General features: G+C 39.8%; 1 protein-coding gene across 2 annotated transcripts in view; it reads right to left on the bottom strand.

Moving 5' to 3' along the window:
* Positions 1-20,289, bottom strand: part of MYLK (myosin light chain kinase) — a 210,396-nt gene that overhangs the window by 17,256 nt on the left and 172,851 nt on the right. For both annotated transcript variants that reach the window (XM_065840410.2, XM_071810812.1), the window contains exons 22-26: positions 13,482-13,787; positions 9,907-9,942; positions 9,717-9,810; positions 8,507-8,710; positions 3,483-3,700 (exon numbers count right to left, since the gene is read on the bottom strand). In XM_065840410.2, coding sequence (XP_065696482.1) covers positions 3,483-3,700; positions 8,507-8,710; positions 9,717-9,810; positions 9,907-9,942; positions 13,482-13,787 — 858 coding nt within the window. The remainder of the gene's footprint in view (positions 1-3,482; positions 3,701-8,506; positions 8,711-9,716; positions 9,811-9,906; positions 9,943-13,481; positions 13,788-20,289) is intronic.

Genomic DNA, 20,289 nt, shown 5'->3' with positions numbered 1-20,289 from the left:
CAGTCATCCACCTAAGTGAGTACTCTTTTGTGGCATGCAAATCCCCAACTTACTGAATGAAAATTGAAGGATATATGGGGTTAATAACTTGCCTGTTGACTGAGCAGCATGTTTGAAGCAACTTCTAAGCACTGCCACAGTAATTCACTCAGTTGTGCCAGCTTCCCCCTTTTAAAAGCTGTGAAACCCTTTTTGCTCTTCTCAAGTATGGTGATAGTGAATTAATTGCTGAAACCTCATTTCCACATGTTATTCCTGCCTTCAGAGACTCCTCCATGCAGAGAGTACCCATTTCTAGAGACAGACAGAAGAATGTTTGGGAGCAGCCCCAGAAAAGCACTGAGATCCGCCGCAAGTTCACCATCATCAAGACCTTCCTGCCCTATGTCTGACTCGCCTTTGAAAAGCACATTCAAAAGCTATTCCCCAACATCCCTACACTCACATAACTAGAGTTTTCTTACCCCAAAAGGTAGGATCCTTTTTTTTGTATCCAACCTAAACTGATGTAGCCTCTTCTCCACAGGGGCAATGAGGAGTGGGAGATCACTCTTCCTTTTCCAAGCACAATCGGGAAGCCTAAGATCCCATCTTCCCATTTCCCTTCTTTCCAAGATCAACACCTACATTTTCTTTTCTAACCATCCTTACGAAAATTTACTGAAATTTGTCACAAAGACCCTATTTTTCTAAAAGCTTCAGCATGATCATCCAAATCTCAGGCTCAGGTTTTCACATCCAAGTTTGGAGGCTTTTCTGTGCTCTGTGTAAACTACCGCAAGCCACTGTGTATGCAAAAGGCTGGTGTATGAAATGTGCTGCCCGTAGGTCCAAGAAATGTTTTTTTTGAAAACATGGCACTAGAGTGCAAGCATACGGTGTGAAACAACTGATGCAGCATTTTCTGTGTATAAAAGAAAAAAAAATCATAAGACCTTTTCTATGCAATAGTATGTCAAATCTTTACCCAGATGTTTACAAGCTCAGTACACAAGTAGGATCTGTGTTTGGATATCCTGTAGTTCAGATAGAAAGCTGACAAGCTAGCTGGAAACCGTTGCCGACACTGTATATAATCAACCGTTTTTAAAAAAAAATCTTTACAGTACTCAAAACCCATTCTCTTTTCTCCTTAAGAAGTTTATCTTAAACAATTTTTTACATGGGTTCCTCAGCACACCAAAAAAGGTCAGGAAAATATCCCACTGTGGCTTTGGTATTTCCTGACAGTGTAGGAGAGCTAATTAGCTGCAGCAGATGACTGCAGAAGGAGCTGATCCTCATTTCATTAAACTTGATCAAAACACTGAATATTTAGAAGCATTAATTTGCACTAGTTACAAAAAGTTAAAAGTAAATCTCACAAACTGAAGCACAAAATCAGCTCCTGTTCCCTTTAGCAGTCCCTTGGTTGAGCGATTCCTGCTCAGTCGGGGTCAGGTCCATAGTACAAGGGCTCCAATCCCATATCTATCGAAGCCAAAATGAATTTGACAGACAATTTCAAATCACAGTGCTTGAAGTAACACAAGTGGAGGAACATAGCCTCAGTGCAACTTATGAGAAAACTGGCAAGAAGAGGGCACTTTGTGAAGGGTGCTTTTAGCAATTTTTGTAAGTAAATGCAACAGTAAAAATTGTTTTATAGTTTTGGAAAACATCTCAATCGAAATGTTACATATTTCTTCATGATTAACACAGTGGTTTTGCTTTGTGGGCGTGGAACAGGAGGGCACTTTCTTTTCCTAGGGAAATGCCCCACACTCCGCGTTCTCCAGAACAGCGCATGCCTATAATGTAACTTCGCAAGATTTAGCAACATACTAAGCCAAATGAATGTACATTATTGTAAAATCAAAATCGGTGTCAGTGCCCGTAGCTGTCATCCTTCCACAGCAAGAAAAGTTGTATATAGGTTAGAGATTTACTACTTATAGCATGATTCTAGCAGCTCACAAGCCACTGTCAGCTGTGCAATACACCGTGATGGCAGGAGATTAATAGAAAAATGGAAAAGCTAATGGATATGAACAGGCTACTGAAAACAGAATCTTCCTTTTGCTAAATGTGGGTTTAACTGTGGTTTGAAGATAAAAAGGTAGTTGGAGAAATTTCTATAGAAAGGCCATTCTGTGGTTACATTATCTCCCTTGTTGATGAAATCCACTCACTTTAGCAGTAGATGTATAGTTCTCAGGCTGACAGCTGGAATGTCATGGGATAAAGTCCTTCACACACCTCTGATTAAAAAAAAAACCTTCAACACTGGAACTTGATTAACAGTTCATCTGTTTCCTCAACAAGAACAAAATCCAGTTTGTGCTCCCAGAAAACTTTGGCTCCATACTGGTGAGGGAACACAAATTGCAGTGATTTCTTTTCAATGAATGAAGTAAATGCCTTATCTCTGAGTTCACACTGTCCCTGTGACCAAGATTCATGTAATACTGTTTTGGAGCTGAACATCATCTAAAAATCTGAAAACCAGATTTATTTTCCCCTATTCATTCAACATACAATTTTTAGCTTGTTTTAGAAAAAATGTGTTCTTGGGTGTGCAGTAGCCTGTTAAGTGTCAAAGAAGAAGGATGAGCAGCATGTAGGCAGATAACAAAACCCAGAAAGCTGTAATTCCAAACTTTACTCTTACAAACATAATTGTTCTATTTTTAAAAAGTATTAAATATTATTTTATTTAAAGAGGGAATGTGAAAGATTACTACTAAGAATCTAGCTGTGGGCCACATTGTATGGAAAGTAGCAATTCATATGAGTTGTCCCAATCAATTTAATGGCAGATTTCAGCTTGCCCAGTATAACAGGTTCAGAAAGTATTTTAGCACATTGTAGCTCCTGGAATTATTTTTTTTCTTCTCTTGTGAAAACACGAGTATTGTTTAACACTAACAAACACAACAGGAGGGCTGATTTTTAGACCTGAATTAACACTGAGCAATATGAAGACAAGAACCCCCCAGGGTCTTTGGCTTTCAAATTGCAGAGCATGTTGGAAAGCTTTGGCCAAACTGAATGACAGAAAGCAGCTCACAACATCTTAGGAAGAGTTTGTCAAATGGAACTTTCTCCCCTCCTCCCCCAGTCCCATTGCATTATTTTAAGAGTTGTGCTATTTTATTAATTATTTTGAGCATGACCAAAACACAGATTCTTATAGAGTTCCTCCCATGTTTAACATGTATGACAATATGCTGCTGTTCAGGATAAGAAATGGTAAAACTAATGAGCAAATGTAAATGGTATGCAAGTATCCATATCTGAAAGTCTTCTAGAACATCACCTTAATTCCCACTGTCACAAAATGTAAAGGATTTGTAGTGTTCATTAAGAGCGAGGTTTTGTTTTATTTTTTACAGAGAGTTACCTACTCTTTATACGTGAAAAAAATGTAATAGTAAGTATGAATTACTGCTTGCCCTGCCCTTTTCCCCATGTCATATTGAAATAGGCAGAAATGTTATTACCTAATCTTCTTGCAAGTCCAAAGTCAATGAGTTTGATGCTTGTACCGGTCTTGTTGACACACATAATATTTTCTGGCTTCAAATCCAAGTGGACAATACCCTGCTTATGGATGTACTGAACTCCTTCTGAAATCTGCTTCATATATTTAATGCACTCTCTCTCTGTCAGTTCAAAGTCTTCATCAATGATTCGTTCAAAGAGTTCTCCTCCAGAAACCCTATGAAAGACAGAATGAAAAGAGGTCTTCTCTAGCATTTTCATTTTGAGAGTAACCAAACTATTTCCTTTACACAAATACAGTTGGTTCAAGCTTGCAATAGCTACTTCGGGACACTCCCTATGTTTTGTGATTTTGCATTTTCCATCGACAGACAGATTATCTAGGAAGAATCACCTCTTGTGTGTGGTATGAATCAATAGGTGTTTTCCATTCTGCATTTCTTTCCCAGGTTAGGACTGTGAAACACTCATAGTGTTGTCCCAGGCAGTAGGGATATATAGCTGGGTTTACATCCAGCCCTTAGGATTCAGCCACCTGGAGCTGGCAGGGAAGCGTGCGCCATGTGATTGTCACCCTGCTGACGGGTGTTTATAACACTGCTCCAGCCTCGGCGCTCGTGGTTCGCACCGCTGCCTTCCCTTCTGTGCTCCAGCACCACACAAGGGCAGATAACATAATTCAGAAATAAAGAAAAAGAAAATACATGGGATGGGTCCCAGGAAAAGTGGGCAAAACAACTGGTAGATGAGCAAAAATTTCGCTAGAAGAGAGACTGAGAGTGACAAAGAAAGGCTGAAGAAGGAAGAGTTGAAATGATTCAGTTATTGGAATACAAAGCTCAAAGGGTAAATTACTGACCCAAATGAGCTCAGAGGGAATTTCCTCCTTCGCTATGACAGGACAAGAATGTAACCCACAAGTCTTTCAGTGCTGGTATTTTTAGTTGAACCATCCTCACACTCCCTGGAGGTCAGTTCCCTTTTTATGCTTATTTAAGATGAGAAATAATTGGTCTTTCCAGGGTAGAATCTCCTGGATTGTACTGTTCGTGGAACTGAAGTGGGACATTTTTAACATAGATTTAATAAAGCAAAATTTTAGTTGCAACTTATTATTATTATTTTTTTTTAAATTCTGAGCAATCACCCAACTGCTTTATCTGCTTATGTCCAAAGAGGGGAAATACTTTTTTTGTAGGCGGTGGATGAATGACCCATACAGAAAGGAGCAAATGATGAAGAGCAGCTTTGCTTTTAGAAATCTGTTCTAAATTAAATGCTCCATGCTCTTTATATGGCTTAATATTTTGCAGTGCTCATGCTTATTGCCAAATGTAATTGTACATTTCAGTTACAGAAAAAAACCACACAACTGAAAATTGGCCTTGCAATGTTTTCAGGTTGTCAGATATATTATTATATCCCTCGTGTACTAAACTGAAATTGAGACATCTGGAGTTCTGTACACATTTGTTGCTTTGGCTATAAGATTTCAGAAAATAAATACTTAGAAATGCTACTGCAGTTTCCTATTAACATGGAAACAGCATGTTCGTATCCAGAACACTCTGCAATTCCAAATGATAACCAACTAATAATAAAAATTATCAGTTGGTTTTGACTGTGTAACACAGATAATGACAACTTATTTTTCCTATAAAAGTGCCATATTTTTCAAATTTCTAAATTGAATTTTTGTCAGAAATCATACCATTGTCTCAAACACCACTTTTTAGCATATTATTTGGAAATTAACTATTGTTAATATATGTCCATGCCATTTTTACCCTGGGATGTCTAGACACTCTGGTAACCTTGTTGGATAAAACTGCAATTGCCTTTATAGAAGGTGTGTTTTTGCATTTGTATCCTGAACCAAATCCAGTTTAATTTTTGCCAGGTTAGGAAGCTGAACTGAACCAATGCAGATGAGGTTTTACATATACAGAGAAGGAGAAGTGCGCTTTCTTCACACAGTCACAACTAGGTCAGAATCTATATCTCCCATTCTTTTCTTGATTCTCCTCTTTTTAGTCTTCTCTAAACGAGGTCACAGCAGAAAATATTCCTGTATATAGAGTCACAAAATACACATTTTAAAATATTTTACTGTAAGGTTTTGGTCACGGAAGAACAGTGAGGAAAATCTACTTTGGGGTTGCCCAGGTAAATATACCCTTGATTTTAATAAATCTCCCTTCAAAACAAAGAGGAAACCTTAGTGACTTGTGCCAACTTAAATCACACCAGATTAATGGAGAAACATGGAGTTTACTGCTGAAATTTTGCTTTGGTAACCTCAATGTACAATACAATAATCTTCTTTTGATCAACGTGAAAATAAACTACCTGAATTATAAAAACACTTTAAGGCATTTAGCTCCCAATGCTGAATGCCATTCCCAATGTGTTACTATTTTTCAGATATTCTTTTTCCACTTATTGTGGAGCAGGTATATCACCATATTTGAAAAGCAAATGTCTGAGATTTTCCCCTGACTTGCAGCAAATGGTAGTTGAGAGGGTTTTCAAGTAGGAGCACATAAAATGATTTGAATCCTTATAGTGTTTGACTATAAATGAATGATGAAAATTTCTAAATATGAAATCAAATCATACAAACTAGTGGCATGACAAATATTGAGAGAAGAAAAAAGCTCAAAAAGTTGTAAGAAACACATGGGAATAAAATGAAAATTTTAGGGTGAATATCAGGAAGAAAAATCCAAAGGTGCTCCTCATCAATAGCTCCAGTTTGAGTGGGCGGGGGGGAGCTGCTAAATTCCAGTCACTGCTAAAATCTGGTTTAAAAGGAGACTGATGGGCAAATGAGCTTGACCCATTTGGAGTCTATGCATTTAGACCCTGATGGGAATGAAGAAAACAGCTTGGATGCTGAGAATTTTGAAGGTATAATTTCCCACAACTTCTTTGATACGCAAAATATGAGTTTAATAGCTAAACCAGAAAGGATCCGTCAGCGGCAGCACCCTGCTGGGACTGTGTCAGCTGAGTAACATGTGATGGTGTGGAGGCAACCAAGTCATCTGGCATGATGGTGTCACACAAGCATCTCACTGCCCAGAGCTGTCCCAGGCTGCTCCCGCCTGCCCGCGTCCTGCTTGGAGAACCTGTCCTCCCGTGGCTCTCTATAGACAGTTCAGTGTGGCGGTTCAATAGCCAGAAAAGGTGGCCAACCCAAACTAAAATCCTAATTAGACTAATTAACAAAACTGCTTTAAATTTGATTGCACTTTTCTATATTTTTAAACAGTGCCCCCCCTTTGTTGGCAGGGGAGTACTAATGGAGTGTAAAGCCATATGCTATTCAAAACTCTTTATACATTTCCTTGTTTTCCATTAGGTCTGCCAGCTCGCAATTCCAAGCTAAGTAGGGCTCCCTTCCCTTACCGTCATCAGCTTGCTCAACTGCTGAATCTAAAAATAAAAGCACCTTCTTGCACATAAGCACCAAGGTTTTATAATGGACATCCTGTCTCTGAAATATGCAACTGCAATAGCAGTCTGCACATAATGTAGGTGAGTGCCAAGGAAGTAAAATAGATGTGTAGTCTCTTTTGCTGCTAACAATTTAGATCTTATTCACCACTTCCAGACAGCAAAAAACCTGCTTCACCTTGCAGCAGACAGCACATGAAGTAGATGTGGCAGCAGAACAGTGACTGATGTAACTTTTTGGGAAAAACATCATCACAGATCAGGATTTCATGATCTTTCCAGCTGCTATGGCTGCAAGTACGGGAATCACAGTAAGCAGGTGCATTTGGATGATGCAAACATTGGCCACATTGGTCATTCTTACTGGTTTTGAAGTCTGACCATTACTTTCCATCCTGTGTTGTGCAGATTCTTTTCTTATAATGAATTCTGGTGCATGAAGAACATGTTCTGAACCAACTCTTCTCTAGAAGTAAATATCTACTATCTTCAAATACAAAGATACTTAAGTCACAGCCCTGTGAGATGCTTTCATGCCGCTTTTCTGCTATTTTGCACAGTGGTGTGGAATAAGTAGCCCAAGGGAAACAGTTTCTGGGAGCTGTTGCTATCTTGCTCAGCAAGAACAAGACAGCAAGATAGGCTGGGTTGATATTCAGCTTTACGTGACTGTATAGCTTTGGATGAAGAGTATGATGTCTTTCAGGTAAACAAGAAATCCCCTTTTACAACTGCCACACCTGGACCGTCACGGAGAATCTGTATATTGACATTAGGGGCAGATCAATTCATGTTTAATTAGGGGGTTTTTTGGTGAAACAATGAGTGTGTCCAATCTTTCTGCTTCTACTGATCTAGATTTAGAAAATTCACTGTGTTCACCTGCATAGATTTTTCAGACAGCACTGCTTTATTATAAATAAATGTTTTGCAATCAGAGTATCCTTTAAGGACTCTTAAAATATAAAACTTGGATATAGCACTTGATGAAAAGTGTTCCAAATACCCGTTGAGTGCTACAAATTTGACTGGGAAAATTTTTCACAGAAATGCAACTATTTTGTTAGATTGTAGCTTAGATGTTTGCATTCTCAAGCATATCTTTCTCCCCTCCAATCTGTTGTTCACCAACATTCAAGTCTCTGCAAGAGACAACTGATCAGCGTTTAAGCGGAATTTGACACAAGCTTCTTCGATACATGTTTAGAACTGCCTAGAGAATGTTTCTTCTCCTCCTTAAACATATTCTTGGTCCTAAATGCAAGCACAAATTGCAGCTAACTTTTTTCTTTTCCCCTCCCAAGCTGGCAATAAATGAGTGAGCTGCAGAAAAACACCACATGTACTTGATTAAAAACCAAACAAACTAGACAATAACGACTGTAACACATCTCTGATCTGCTTACACAGTTTAAACAAATTGGATAAATAATTGGTTAAAAACATCCAGACCCTGCGGATCCTGAAGTTTTCACAGTGCCATGTCTAGGTAAGTTGCTACTTTTGTGTGTACAATTGTTTTCATTGTTATTAGCTATGTTAGTGTGATCCACTTTATACTTACATTTCTAAGACCATAACGATGTTGGCTTTTTCTTCAAAGGCATCTACGCATTGGACAAGTTTTGGATGATGCAGACAGTTCATGATGCTGATTTCATCCCTTATGTTTTCTTTTTCCTTAGCAGAATATGCTTTGAAAAATTTTCCTGCCCAAACTTTTCCAGTCTTCTTTTCAACAAGCCTAAAGACTTGTCCAAATTTTCCCCTGAAAACATACAACTATTTCCGTAAAACATTTTTGCAATGTATGGGCCACCATGAATAGCAACATTTTACTAAATATTCCAGCACAACCACTCCATTCTGAAATAAAAATGTCTTCATATCAAGTACTGTTCTGTACTGATTTTGTGCAGAGTAATCTGCAGGAACTTTTGAATAAGTACCGTATTTAGAGATGCCTCAGTATTCCAATTAGGAGGTTTTTTTAAGTGGGTTCAAAAGTAGACTTCTACCAGGCTTTGATTCATGTGACTCGATTCTTTCTGCTCACAGTTTTCTGTAGATCATACAGAAGGGCAGCAGGCAGGAGACATCTCAGGTGTAGGATACAGATGAAATCAGAAATAGAATGCTAGAGGTTTCAGTACTATTATTTCACATGGCTTTATATGTGCAGTTCTACCTCTACGATACTTTTCTCAAGATTTATTAACAGCCGCACACAGGATTCCCTGGCTTTCAGCACTGCCAGCAGCACAATTTGCTGAAAGATTATCAAGGCATGCAGCTCACATAACAACGAGCTGGAGCACAGAGATACCCAGCCAGGCTAATCACTGACCAATACTATTAACGCTCTTGAGATTATGACCACTGTCAATAGAGATTCCAGCCCGTGGGCAGGATAATCTTATTACCGCTAATGGATATAATGGAAATGCAAGTACACAATGTGTGCCTTTTTTTCTGCTAGCTCTTAGAACAGTAAAAATGTTCTGTTTTTATTAATCTGTGGGCTCCATTTTCCTTGTCAGAAACACATGTAGTGCCTATTTAAAATTATCAATTAATAATTATAATAATAATAATAAAGGATCTTTATGGAGTGGAGGTGAACAGATGTTAAAATCTACTTTAACTGCAACAGAGGAGCCCAGCTGGAGCATTGAAAGTGCAAGACACTGTCAAAGAATGAATACACATGATCCTTGTAATTGACTGGCAGCCTTGAAAACTCCATGTCTTCAAAAGCACAATATAGTACTTACGATCCCAGTCTTTCTTCGATATTATAGACATCTGAAACTTTTTGTTCAGTGTTGATAGTAACCGTCCGGTACTCAACCTCTGTTTCTTTCCCTTCTGTAAATAAGTATTAAGGATCATGATTAAAAACCTCCATAAACCCTGAATTATAAACACAGCTTTGCATTTGTCCTGATTGACACATGAACTTACCATCATCGGACAGCTCTGCTTCATCCTCTTTAAGTTCTACGATGAAAATAAAAAGGCATGAATAGCTTATTATATAGACTATAGTACTTACAGAAGACAGTGAAATTATTCACAGTAACATGGGCAATTGGTAGACCCTATGGCTAAACAGCAAAAAGCAGTCAGGGAGTTTGGGCATAAACTTAATAATTAAAATCTCTTTAGCACTTCTCCGTATCTATTGACTATGCAATCACAATCTGGTCAGAAGTTCTTAATAAATCAAGTTCATGTGTTTTGCAGTACTTGTCTATTTTACCTGCCTACTAGAAACATGAGCTCACTGAATCAGTTCAAAGTCGTCTAATAAATAGCTTCAGGAATAGTTAAGTGAAATAGGAAATAAATTAAAAATATTAAAATCAATAACAACACTTCATGTTCAATGCCAGCTTTTTCTGGGTTTTCTATGCATTTTTGGGATTGCAAAGCCAAAAGTAAAGAAAGTTTGTACATGAAAAGATTTCCTACAAAGCATCCAGGCAAATTTTTCAGACTCAAGATGACTAGAAAATTTGGACAGCATGCACTTTCCTGAGCATGGCTGAATTTTGAAATCACTGAGGTCCAAATGGAGCCTCAGTTCTGCAGGCTCAAAGGCCAGCAGAGGTGTTGACAAACCCAGTGGCGTAAGACAGAATAAAAGCTGGTCTGAGCGCCTTGATTTTAATTTTTAGTTTTCATGTGCATGAACTGTCATTAGCACTGATTTGTGTGTTGTTCCCTATGTTGCCTGCAGGTATGAGTGGAAAGGGGTTGTAGCTGGACTGTTGGTACCTTTACTCAGACTGCTTGCGCTTGCTCCTAAGATCTGTGACTATGGCCAGTAATTTGAGAAACTGCAAAGGCAGTTGCACAGTGACCTGTACAATTCTCCCTTCAGCTGCTGAAGCTGCACTTCACCATCACAGAGCGCCAGCCTGACCAAGTGATTTATCCCTGCTGTGTCAACAGATTTATGTCGTGAAACATTGATGCGGTACTCTGGATGCTGCTGGGTGCTTTGGAGTTCAGAGTTATATGCGACAGATGAGAAGAAAACAACAGGAAAAAAGGGTGCAGGGTAAGCAGATAGCTGGTTTGATGCACAGGCATCACCTTTTGACATCCAACACATAACGCTGCATCTCTGTTCTGGTCGCAAAGCCAATCAAGTAGATATAATGTTACTAAAGCCCTTCTCTCTTTTTTTCTGGATTTGCAACCCCTGCATGTCCCAGCACAGAGGAGCTGGTCTGCAGCGATTCAGCAGAGGAGCAGGGCGGGAAACGAGCCCTCCCCGCTCAGGGGCAGCTGTCCTCAGATCTTCCCCAGCTAGAAACCACACTTGCACAGAGCACAGCACATTTTCCTCCCCTTTTAAGGGCTGCATAAGGGAGCTGATCCCAGCCACGTTGCCAGTACTTAATGTCTGCCAAATACTGATTAGACAAAGAAGTCAGTTCCCGGTTGTAGGACACTATGGTGAAGACATGAACTAGAAACATTTCGGTCCATCAGTGGAAGCCTCAATTAGATAAGAGGAACAGAGCTGAGCTTGTAAGTGCTGAGTAGCTGTGTTAAAACCTTTCTCAGAACTCAGTCAACAGTACCAAATTTTCCTCAAATATGGCAATCTGTTGTGGCTTACAACCTTATTTTAATAACTGTTTTCTTTGAATGCACAATGAAAAGGTAACTATGACTTTCTTTGCGAAGAGTATATTGAGGTTGCTAGTATGCACTGGCCACTTCAGTACGAAAATCAGTAATCAGTCTTTCTGGCAGCAATGGAAAATCCCTAGTTACTCAGCTCAGTGTTTACATAGATGACAGCTTAAAGTCCTGACTTTGAGAGGTGCTGAACACATATATTTTCCACTGCCTTTAATTAAAGCACTAGTTACATTCACACACTTGAAAAATCACGCTTTATATGACTTGCCCTTTTTCACGCTAGCTGTGGTATCAAGAACTGAAATCAAGAAGCTCTGGCATTGAGAGCACCAAGACAACCTACCATCCTGCAAACAGAGTACATTTTCTTTTCACTCAAAACAACTTTTTTTTGTTGGTAAATCTGTGTAAGAGAACTCTCAGTCTTAAATAGAAAAATAACTTGTTACTTTGGTCCAGTGCAAGTAGTGCTTGCTCTAGCAAAAACAATATAGTAAAGTCAGGTCCCGAACTGTTGAAGGTGTTTGTCCTGCAACTGAAGAAAGAGGGCATGCAAACACAGGGAATTTTATTATGAAAAGCCAATACCTTCTGGCTTCCTTTCAATTTTATTGGTACTCTCAGTGTTATTTTCCCCCTTTTGAAGAGAAGCTGCATCTTGGTTTAGATCAGGTTTTAAATATTTAAAATAGAGGAAAATAAGTTCTCCGAATGTATTCAATTTAGCACTTCAAAAGAAATATGATTTACTTTTGTTTGGAAATGTCTGTTGAGAGGCTTGCAGAGTTATATGATGCTGCACCACTTTGCTATCATTTTGTCTTTCTGTGGCAATAAAAGTTAACATCAAAAGGATTATGCGGGACACTTAAAACTTCAAAGCCCTGCATACGTAAGTAAGGAGGGAGAGATACAACTCACAGTCCACTTCTTAAAGACAAAAAAAATGGCAAAATACATTAGTCCAGATCTGGGCTTTTTGGTGTGGTAGGGCTATCAAAGTAATCCTTGCACAGCAGGTAGATGTGGTTGTGCACAAAAATGTGCGTTCAATATCTGTTTTTAAAAAACAATGCTGAATTTTGTGTGTCTTTAAAATTTTGGTACCAGTTTCTGAATAATTTCTAAAATCCTCCATCTCTTCTGTTAGTCCTTTGAGAAAATCAAGCAAAAAATAAGAGCCAAAAGATACTGGAAAATATTTTTACAAGTGTGTGCAACTGTAATCAAAAACTCTAAAAAAATACTTTTAACACCCATAATGCTGCAAAACCAACCTGCTAAGTAGGAGAGCCTTGAATTCACAAGATTGGTGTATGGTGGCAACAGCACTGAGGTGCACTACCATGCTGAGATTTGAAGCATAAGAACTACAATTAGGTATGAGAGGCTAATTCATTTTCCAAGAGCAAATTTGGGATAGTGTTTATGGCTTGTTTTTCCATGATGTGTCCAGTACAAACTATAATGAATCCATTGGTATGTTTCAGGTAGCCACCAAACATAATTTTCCAACTGGGCATGGTCTGAATGCGTAACTTACGTGCAAAAGGTTTCATCTCCCATTAACTGTGCACTGAACTACTCAAGTCTGTCAGCCAGCACTCACACAGCAAGCCAGAAATTAAATTATGGGTTGATTTCACAAGGTAGTGTTTTGAGATACCTGAAAACAGGTTTCCACAATGGATGCATGCAAAACTTGCAGGCATAGACACCCACGTGAAGTCTGCAAAGGGACTTCAGCACTTACTGCCAGCATAAGCGTTTGTTGCACAGAGGCACATGCAAAGGAGTGTGCACAGCTGCCTGACCTCACTGGGGAACTTTTAAGATATCATTTAATTGAATTTAGAATTTTTTTTCTTTTAAAAACGAACCTTCTTCTTGTTTCTCTCCAACTTTTACCAGCTCGGATTCTTGGCTGGGCTCGCTGATGCCGTACACGTTAGCAGCTCGCACACGGAATTTGTACTCCCGGTCAGCCTGCAGGTCCTGCACGTTGAAAGAGGTGCTGCGGCAGGTCGTGAGGTCTGTCCATTTGTTATCCACTGAGTTCCAGATCTCCACAGTGTAAGACTGCACCGCACTTCCACCATCATAAGAGGAACCGTACCATGAGAGAGTGAGGGAGGAGCTCCGTACGTCTGATGCGCAAGGCGTTCCGGCAGGTGGGTCTGGTTTATCTGCAAAAATATACATTAAAGCACATTAGATGAAGTCAAGGTAAGAGGTAAGACTTCGTTAGGGTATTACTGGCCTTACCTGACAGTCCTTTTCTTTCCCTGACATTGCTCTGCATCAGAGGTTTGTGCTACAACAAGAAGGAACAGGTGCAGCACAGACTTACCTGAATTAGCCAACACAGATGCTGGTCCTGTATGAGCTTCAGCATGGGCTGTTCAGTTCCCTGGCATCTTGCTAAGCCATGCTGAACCCAATGCCCTTCACAGCTATCACTACAGAAACCATTGAGACTGAAACCAGTCACAGCTATGCCTACAAGGACTGAAATAAAATCTCCCCCAATAGGGCAAACCACTCTGCACTGAACTTCCTTAGAACTTTACCCCTGTAACAGTCACCACAGCTGTGATGCTCTTTTTCCAGCTCCTTTCATCTGCTTCCAGACTTCAGGGCCACCATTAACCTTTCACAGCCTCAGAATGTGACACTTATCTGATTCTACCTGTGTATCTGCGATACCAAAGCCACTTTGTTGGTGTAGAAGAACAGATCTTGAAGGGTGCCAACTTTGCCCATGTGAAGTTTTTGGAAGTTTAGTGCACTTTTTGATAAATATAATTGAACTTAGAATACATAATTTAAATATTGAGGGGTTTTTTTAAATCTCATGTGCATTTTAGAATTTGTTGGGGAGGTGGAAGACAGAAACTTCTGTTTTTCCTCAGTTGGAGGCTTGTTCCTACAGTCCTTGTTTGCATGAATAGAGCCAATATCAGCAGAACCTGGTGTGCAGATGAGCAACCAACTATGCAAACATCCGACACAATAGAAAAACCTTGCAGTTACATGATTTTTTCAAAATGAAGTTTAATGATTACACAGTTGTTGAAATGAAATTTTTCCTAAGACAGAAAAATGTTGTCTTTTTTTTTAAAAAATACCCACTGATTAAGAAAATAATTACGGAAGTTAAGTACTTCAAAAGACTTTAAAGGGAACAAATATCTTCCTTGGGAATAATCCTCTCAGAGGTAATCTAGCAAAACCTACAAAATAATGATGATGTTGATCAGGATGAACTAGTGGCCAAAGGTTGAATGAGAAATCAAAGGAGGAATAAAATGACAGAAGATTAAAAGAAAAAGAAAGAAATCCTGAAATGCTACAAACGGTGTTTACACTGGACATGGACTGATAAAATCTCATCCCATTTTGCTGGTTAAAACTACTAATAGACAATGTCACTTTCCTTTTGAGAAAGGCAGAACTGCCAAACCAGCCAAAAAATACAGTCACTTTCGCAGTGACAAAAGCATCCAAATGCTGGGGAAAACTGTTGTTGACTTTGATCAAAGCCTTACTGTGGGAGACTGTATCAGTTACCTCTCCATGCTCAAGTTATCATCCTGCTAAGCAGACAGAAATAGCCACAGTTTGCCATAAACATGTTTTTAGCTCTTGGACAGAGGGACTTCTCTGACGGCTGTGGTTTCACTTATAGAAAGGGAAGATGGGGTAATCTAATCTGATCAAGACACTTAAACAGTAGTTCACTATTTGGAAGAATGCAAGTTCTGTTGACTGATGACTTGCCTGAAGAATACTTTTTTAATTCCTTTCAGTTCAGTTGTGATGGAAAATCCATCTCCTTGCACGACTAAAACATATTAGAAGAGACATAAATAAAACTTTTAAATATGAGGGAAAAGACTGGGAAGGAGGGAGATGGGCACCAAGGGTTTGCCATTGCATTCAGCGTGAGAACGATCAGGCAGAAGAAAAAGAGACTGCCAGAATGTAGGTTATCTTTATGCATTTTGGCAACATTTAAAACACCATTCCACTAGGAGTCATCATTACACAGAACATCCCTTGTTAAACACAACAATCAGGGACCAGATATCCTTAACCTCTGGAATGGCTTCTTGCCCTGCTTAGTTGTCACATTTTACACACCTCATTTTCTGGTAGAATAAAAGAGACTATTTAAACAAGAATGTATTTATAGTGTAGATATCATGAACTGAATCACAGACAGGTTAAATGGTTTGTCCAAGGTTAGAAAGAGAGATTGTAGCAAAGATGAGAACTGAATCTTGATCTCCTGGTTCCCAAACACTGGCATCCCTCTTCCCTGTACTAGTCCTGCCCCAGCCTCCTCAGAGCTGCAAGGATGCAAATTCAGCGCTCACGCCATTCACAGTATCAGAATCCTTGAACAATATTACAGCAGCCACCAGGGATCTGGTTGTGAGGCACATGTGGATTATATAATATTAGTCAAACAGCAGAAATAGCCGTTTTCTTTTCATTACAATTTATTATCCATGCAGACCTTGTAGGGAATGATGCAACCTCTGTCCTCTTCAAAATCTGTACAGAAGAAGAATATTCAGCTGTGTGTCATGTTATCCTACTGTATAATCATCATTACACCATCCCAAAACGCCGAGAGAAGAACTTGGATAAGTAACAGCTGACTTATCCTTAATCCAAAAAGAGCCGTTGCTGATAGCAAGAGGAAAATACTTTGAAGAAAAAGGTAAGCCAGTAGCCTATCACCCCCCAGAGGCATCTGTTCGGGTTTGTCGAAGTAGTGCAGATATGCACACAGCTGAATATGGACAGTATGAGTTTATTAAAAAAAAAAAAAAGAAAAAAATCGTTAGTTTACTCTAATGCTCTGCAGTGAATTTGACACTGAAGGAGAAAAGAATGCATATGCTTCAGTCTTTGCAGAGCACAGTAGCCTGCTTCCCATGCAGGACCTGAAAATACAGCCTCTCTTTGCTGACTTCCAACACACTTTTGTTTCCAGATGGAACTCTGGGCATGATTTATTAGTTGCCTAGGCCACAGTTACTTTAGTGACCTCTCTTTCCATGACTCACCTAGATAACTACAATCCATTTGGTCAGCATAGTTTACAAAACCAAGGCTCAGGTATGTGAGCACTGGAGAGAAAATATTCATGGCCAAGGGGACATCAGCAGTAAAGAAAATGCTACATAGCTTTGGTTAAATATCTACCAGCCCTGGGAGTATTTCTTCTTTCTAATAAATTTTTCCCAGTAATCAAAGACAAAAACCTGCAATTCCGGCTGGACTCTCTTGAGCCACAAAGATGTACATTTGTGTTTGAAGTCTACCATGTGCCACTGCTTGCAGATCTGCTCAATGTATAAATACTGGGGTAGTAGCTGCTATGGGAGATCATAAACAAGAACAAAAGCCTAATCTTTGCTCTTTCTTAATATGACAGATGTATATGTACCATTTTGCCATGCTAAAATTATTTGGTATCAGACCGGATGGTGTTCTACAGCTCTGCACATTCAGAAAATGTGCAGATGGTCTCTCCATGTGTCTGTTTTGTTTCTCAACAGTTTATTCTATGGGGATTTTAAAGGTTACTCTTTATTCATCTGTCTGTATTGAAAGCTAGGATATTTTGCCAAACAACATTCTCTTCTGGAATATGAAATCTCTATCAGCACAATCAACTGCTTCCAATAAAAATATCCAGTGGGTTGAGGAGGGGTGTGGAAGTCAAGCACGATTCTCTATTTTGTCCTTCTGTTTTAGTATTTAGTATACCCTTGATGTCCTTGAGCTGCCCATCTTCAATACTTCCTTTGCATCTTGTGTGTGGTCTTTTACACACACAACCATACTTCATAGTTATGCTTATATTATAAGGGCTTTACATAGGCTTCATGAGACTGTAGTTTTGTTCTCCCTGTTCCGGACCAAACCACAGCCACAACATGTGAACTAGAAGGAAAGAAGTTCATTCAAAAATACACTGCTCCTTGTGAACATTTCTATAGGGAAGGCAATTAATTTAAAATATTGAGCTCTAACTCCGTTTTCACTCTTACACGCAACAAAAGAAAACAGAAAACATTTATATATTCTCCACCGTGAGATGTCTTAACTATATGAAACTAGCTGTAGTCCAGTCTTGGCTAACTTACAGGACAAATATAACACCAAAATGATATTCTAGATTGTCATGGTCAGATTGGCTGTATCCCCACAGTCCTATTGAACTTGGTCAGAATCCTACAAACTCCACCTCCTCTGTAGCAGACAGTACTTACACCTCTTTTACTAGGATGCATGATCATCTAATTTGCTGAACAGTATGACTGCAGAGCCTAACAAGACGGCAAGAGGTTGCAAAATTAACTGCTGAGGAGGACTTAAGCACAAAGCTCCCTATGTAATCTCTTCAGGAATATCAGTCAGGTTGCCTGAGCTGGCTCCTGAAGTCTAGTGGCAGGCAGAAAAGATGGACAAACAGCTAATTTGGCCTCAAGTCTACCTCAGGGACTGTTCTGCACAGCAGCACAGGAACTGCATAGAGTCACTGAGACTAGTGACACAGAGAAAACAGCACTAGCCACTCATACATGCCATACATCATGCATAGGGGAGCCAGAGGGGAGTGGAGGTGCTGTGCAGGAGGACTCTACTGCTTTCCTCCCTTTGTCCTCCAGCAAATTAGGCATAGATTAAAAAAAACTACTTCCCAACAAAGGGAGACATAAATTACCACTACCCCAGAGCAAGGAGGCCAGATTCCAGTTTATTCTTTGTGGCATGCATTCCTTACAGCAGATGGTAAGGTCACGAGCTGGCCTCACATGAAATGTATAAGCCACATTTAAGACTGTACCAGGATTGAAATGCACACTTCTTATTTACTCTTAAATTGAATTCAGCTGCACTCCTTCCTCAGACAAAGTCTGAGAAGTATTTTTGTAAACACATTTTGATATACAGCCTGCAGTAACCTTCAGTTAATTTGTATTTGTACACTCTGAGAAGCATAAAGCATAAGCCTGCTCAGCCTATAAATCATTGTTATTTATGAGAAAAATTTGACTTGAGGTCCTTGTCTCTTTTTTTCAGTGGTGTGTAACCCAAAATTCCTCCTGATAAGGAAAGGGACTTTCTCTCTGCATAAGTGGTGAACCCACAGCTCATACAGTATGCCCACATAACACGAAACCATGCTATCCAGATCTCACCGCCTTTTCCACGTAGATCAGTTTACGGAGTCCGTGGAACACAAGCACCATTCCAGGAGACCAAAAAAGGCAGCAACCTCCTTATCTAACTCTGAGCGCAGGGAATAGAAATTGTTCTGCTACTTGCTCTGAGGGTCAGGCTGAGCTAAAGCGAAGTAACAGGACTTGCTGCACATTGAGAGCTTGCAGGGCTCTGCTGGGCTCTTAAGCAGCAATGCTGTTCCAGCAGAAAGCCTCTGAAAACTGAGAACAGTATAACCACAGCCTCTGAAAAAAGTTATTATTTCTTTTATGAACAGAGACAGCACTAAAACAATGTCTCTGAAGTAGTTTTCTTTATCTGTTCTCAAAATTGGTTTGGTTTCTTTCTAAATCCAGTTATCGTATTACTGTATAATACTATTATTAGCTATGGTGATATTTGTCTGCCAGATAAAGAACAGACAGAAAGAAACATTTTAATTCCATTCCACAAGCTGTTTAGCCAGAGAAGGTATTTAATATGCTGCAAAAGCCAGTTGAACACTGTCCATGCCGACAGCACTGGCAAAGCCTTCATTTGAAATTCATCAGCAGGAGAAAAGCGAAACCATAAAAGGCCATAACTGAACTCTGCATTATTGCTGACAGGGCTTGGGGTCATGGCAGACCTCTCTGCTTTGCTCGGAAAACTATGCCCTGCAGCTTTTTTTCCAAGGGAGAGGAGTGCTACAAGTAGAGATGCTATTGCCCCTTAAGACCCTGTAGCACCCATTAGGACCCTTCTGGATGTTAGTGTACCATAGGTTTAGCCTAAAATTAAACTAGAGAAAAATGCTTGCATTCTGCAAAACAACACAGGAAAAGCTGAGCAGAAATTTTCTCCTAATGAAACAGCCTCCCCAGCGGAGCCCACGTCCACATGGACAAGGTTAGTTAGCTCAGGGGACCAGAGTTGGAAATTCGCCCCTCCCCTGTAACACACATTGCAGACTGCTGCTGGCCGCCTCCGAGTGTGATCCCTCACCATATTGCCCTTCCTGACACCTCTGACATAAAATGAAGTTGTTTAAAAGCTGCCCTTTTGAGACCTGCGGATAAAGTAGCTCACAAATACTGGGGGCCCAGAGCACCACCCCGTGCTGTTGTTCCCACTTTGCCAGTTGGGGTAACTGAGGCAATAAAAGAGTAAAATGACCTCGCCCAAGGACACGCAGGCGAATGGGGCTGGGAACGAAACCAGAGCTCACCACTCCCACGCAAATGCCCTCAGCGCAGGAACATCTCCTTCTGCCACAGGCCTAATGGAACAAACAAATATATAATGCATTCTCAGGAGCCCTCTTTTCTAAACCATCTGCTCCCGTGCCTGAGTCAACAAGCTATTTGGATTGCTCATGCGCTACACGTTAGACATCTGGTTTGATCACTGATTGAATTAGAGCTCCGATACCTGTCCACTGAAAGCAGAATAAATTTTAGGACT

The sequence above is a fragment of the Patagioenas fasciata genome, chromosome 7 (assembly GCF_037038585.1).
Source record: "Patagioenas fasciata isolate bPatFas1 chromosome 7, bPatFas1.hap1, whole genome shotgun sequence".
Taxonomy (NCBI): Eukaryota; Metazoa; Chordata; class Aves; order Columbiformes; family Columbidae; genus Patagioenas; species Patagioenas fasciata.
Note: the sequence above shows the minus strand (reverse complement) of the source record. Positions and strands in the feature narration are given on the sequence as shown.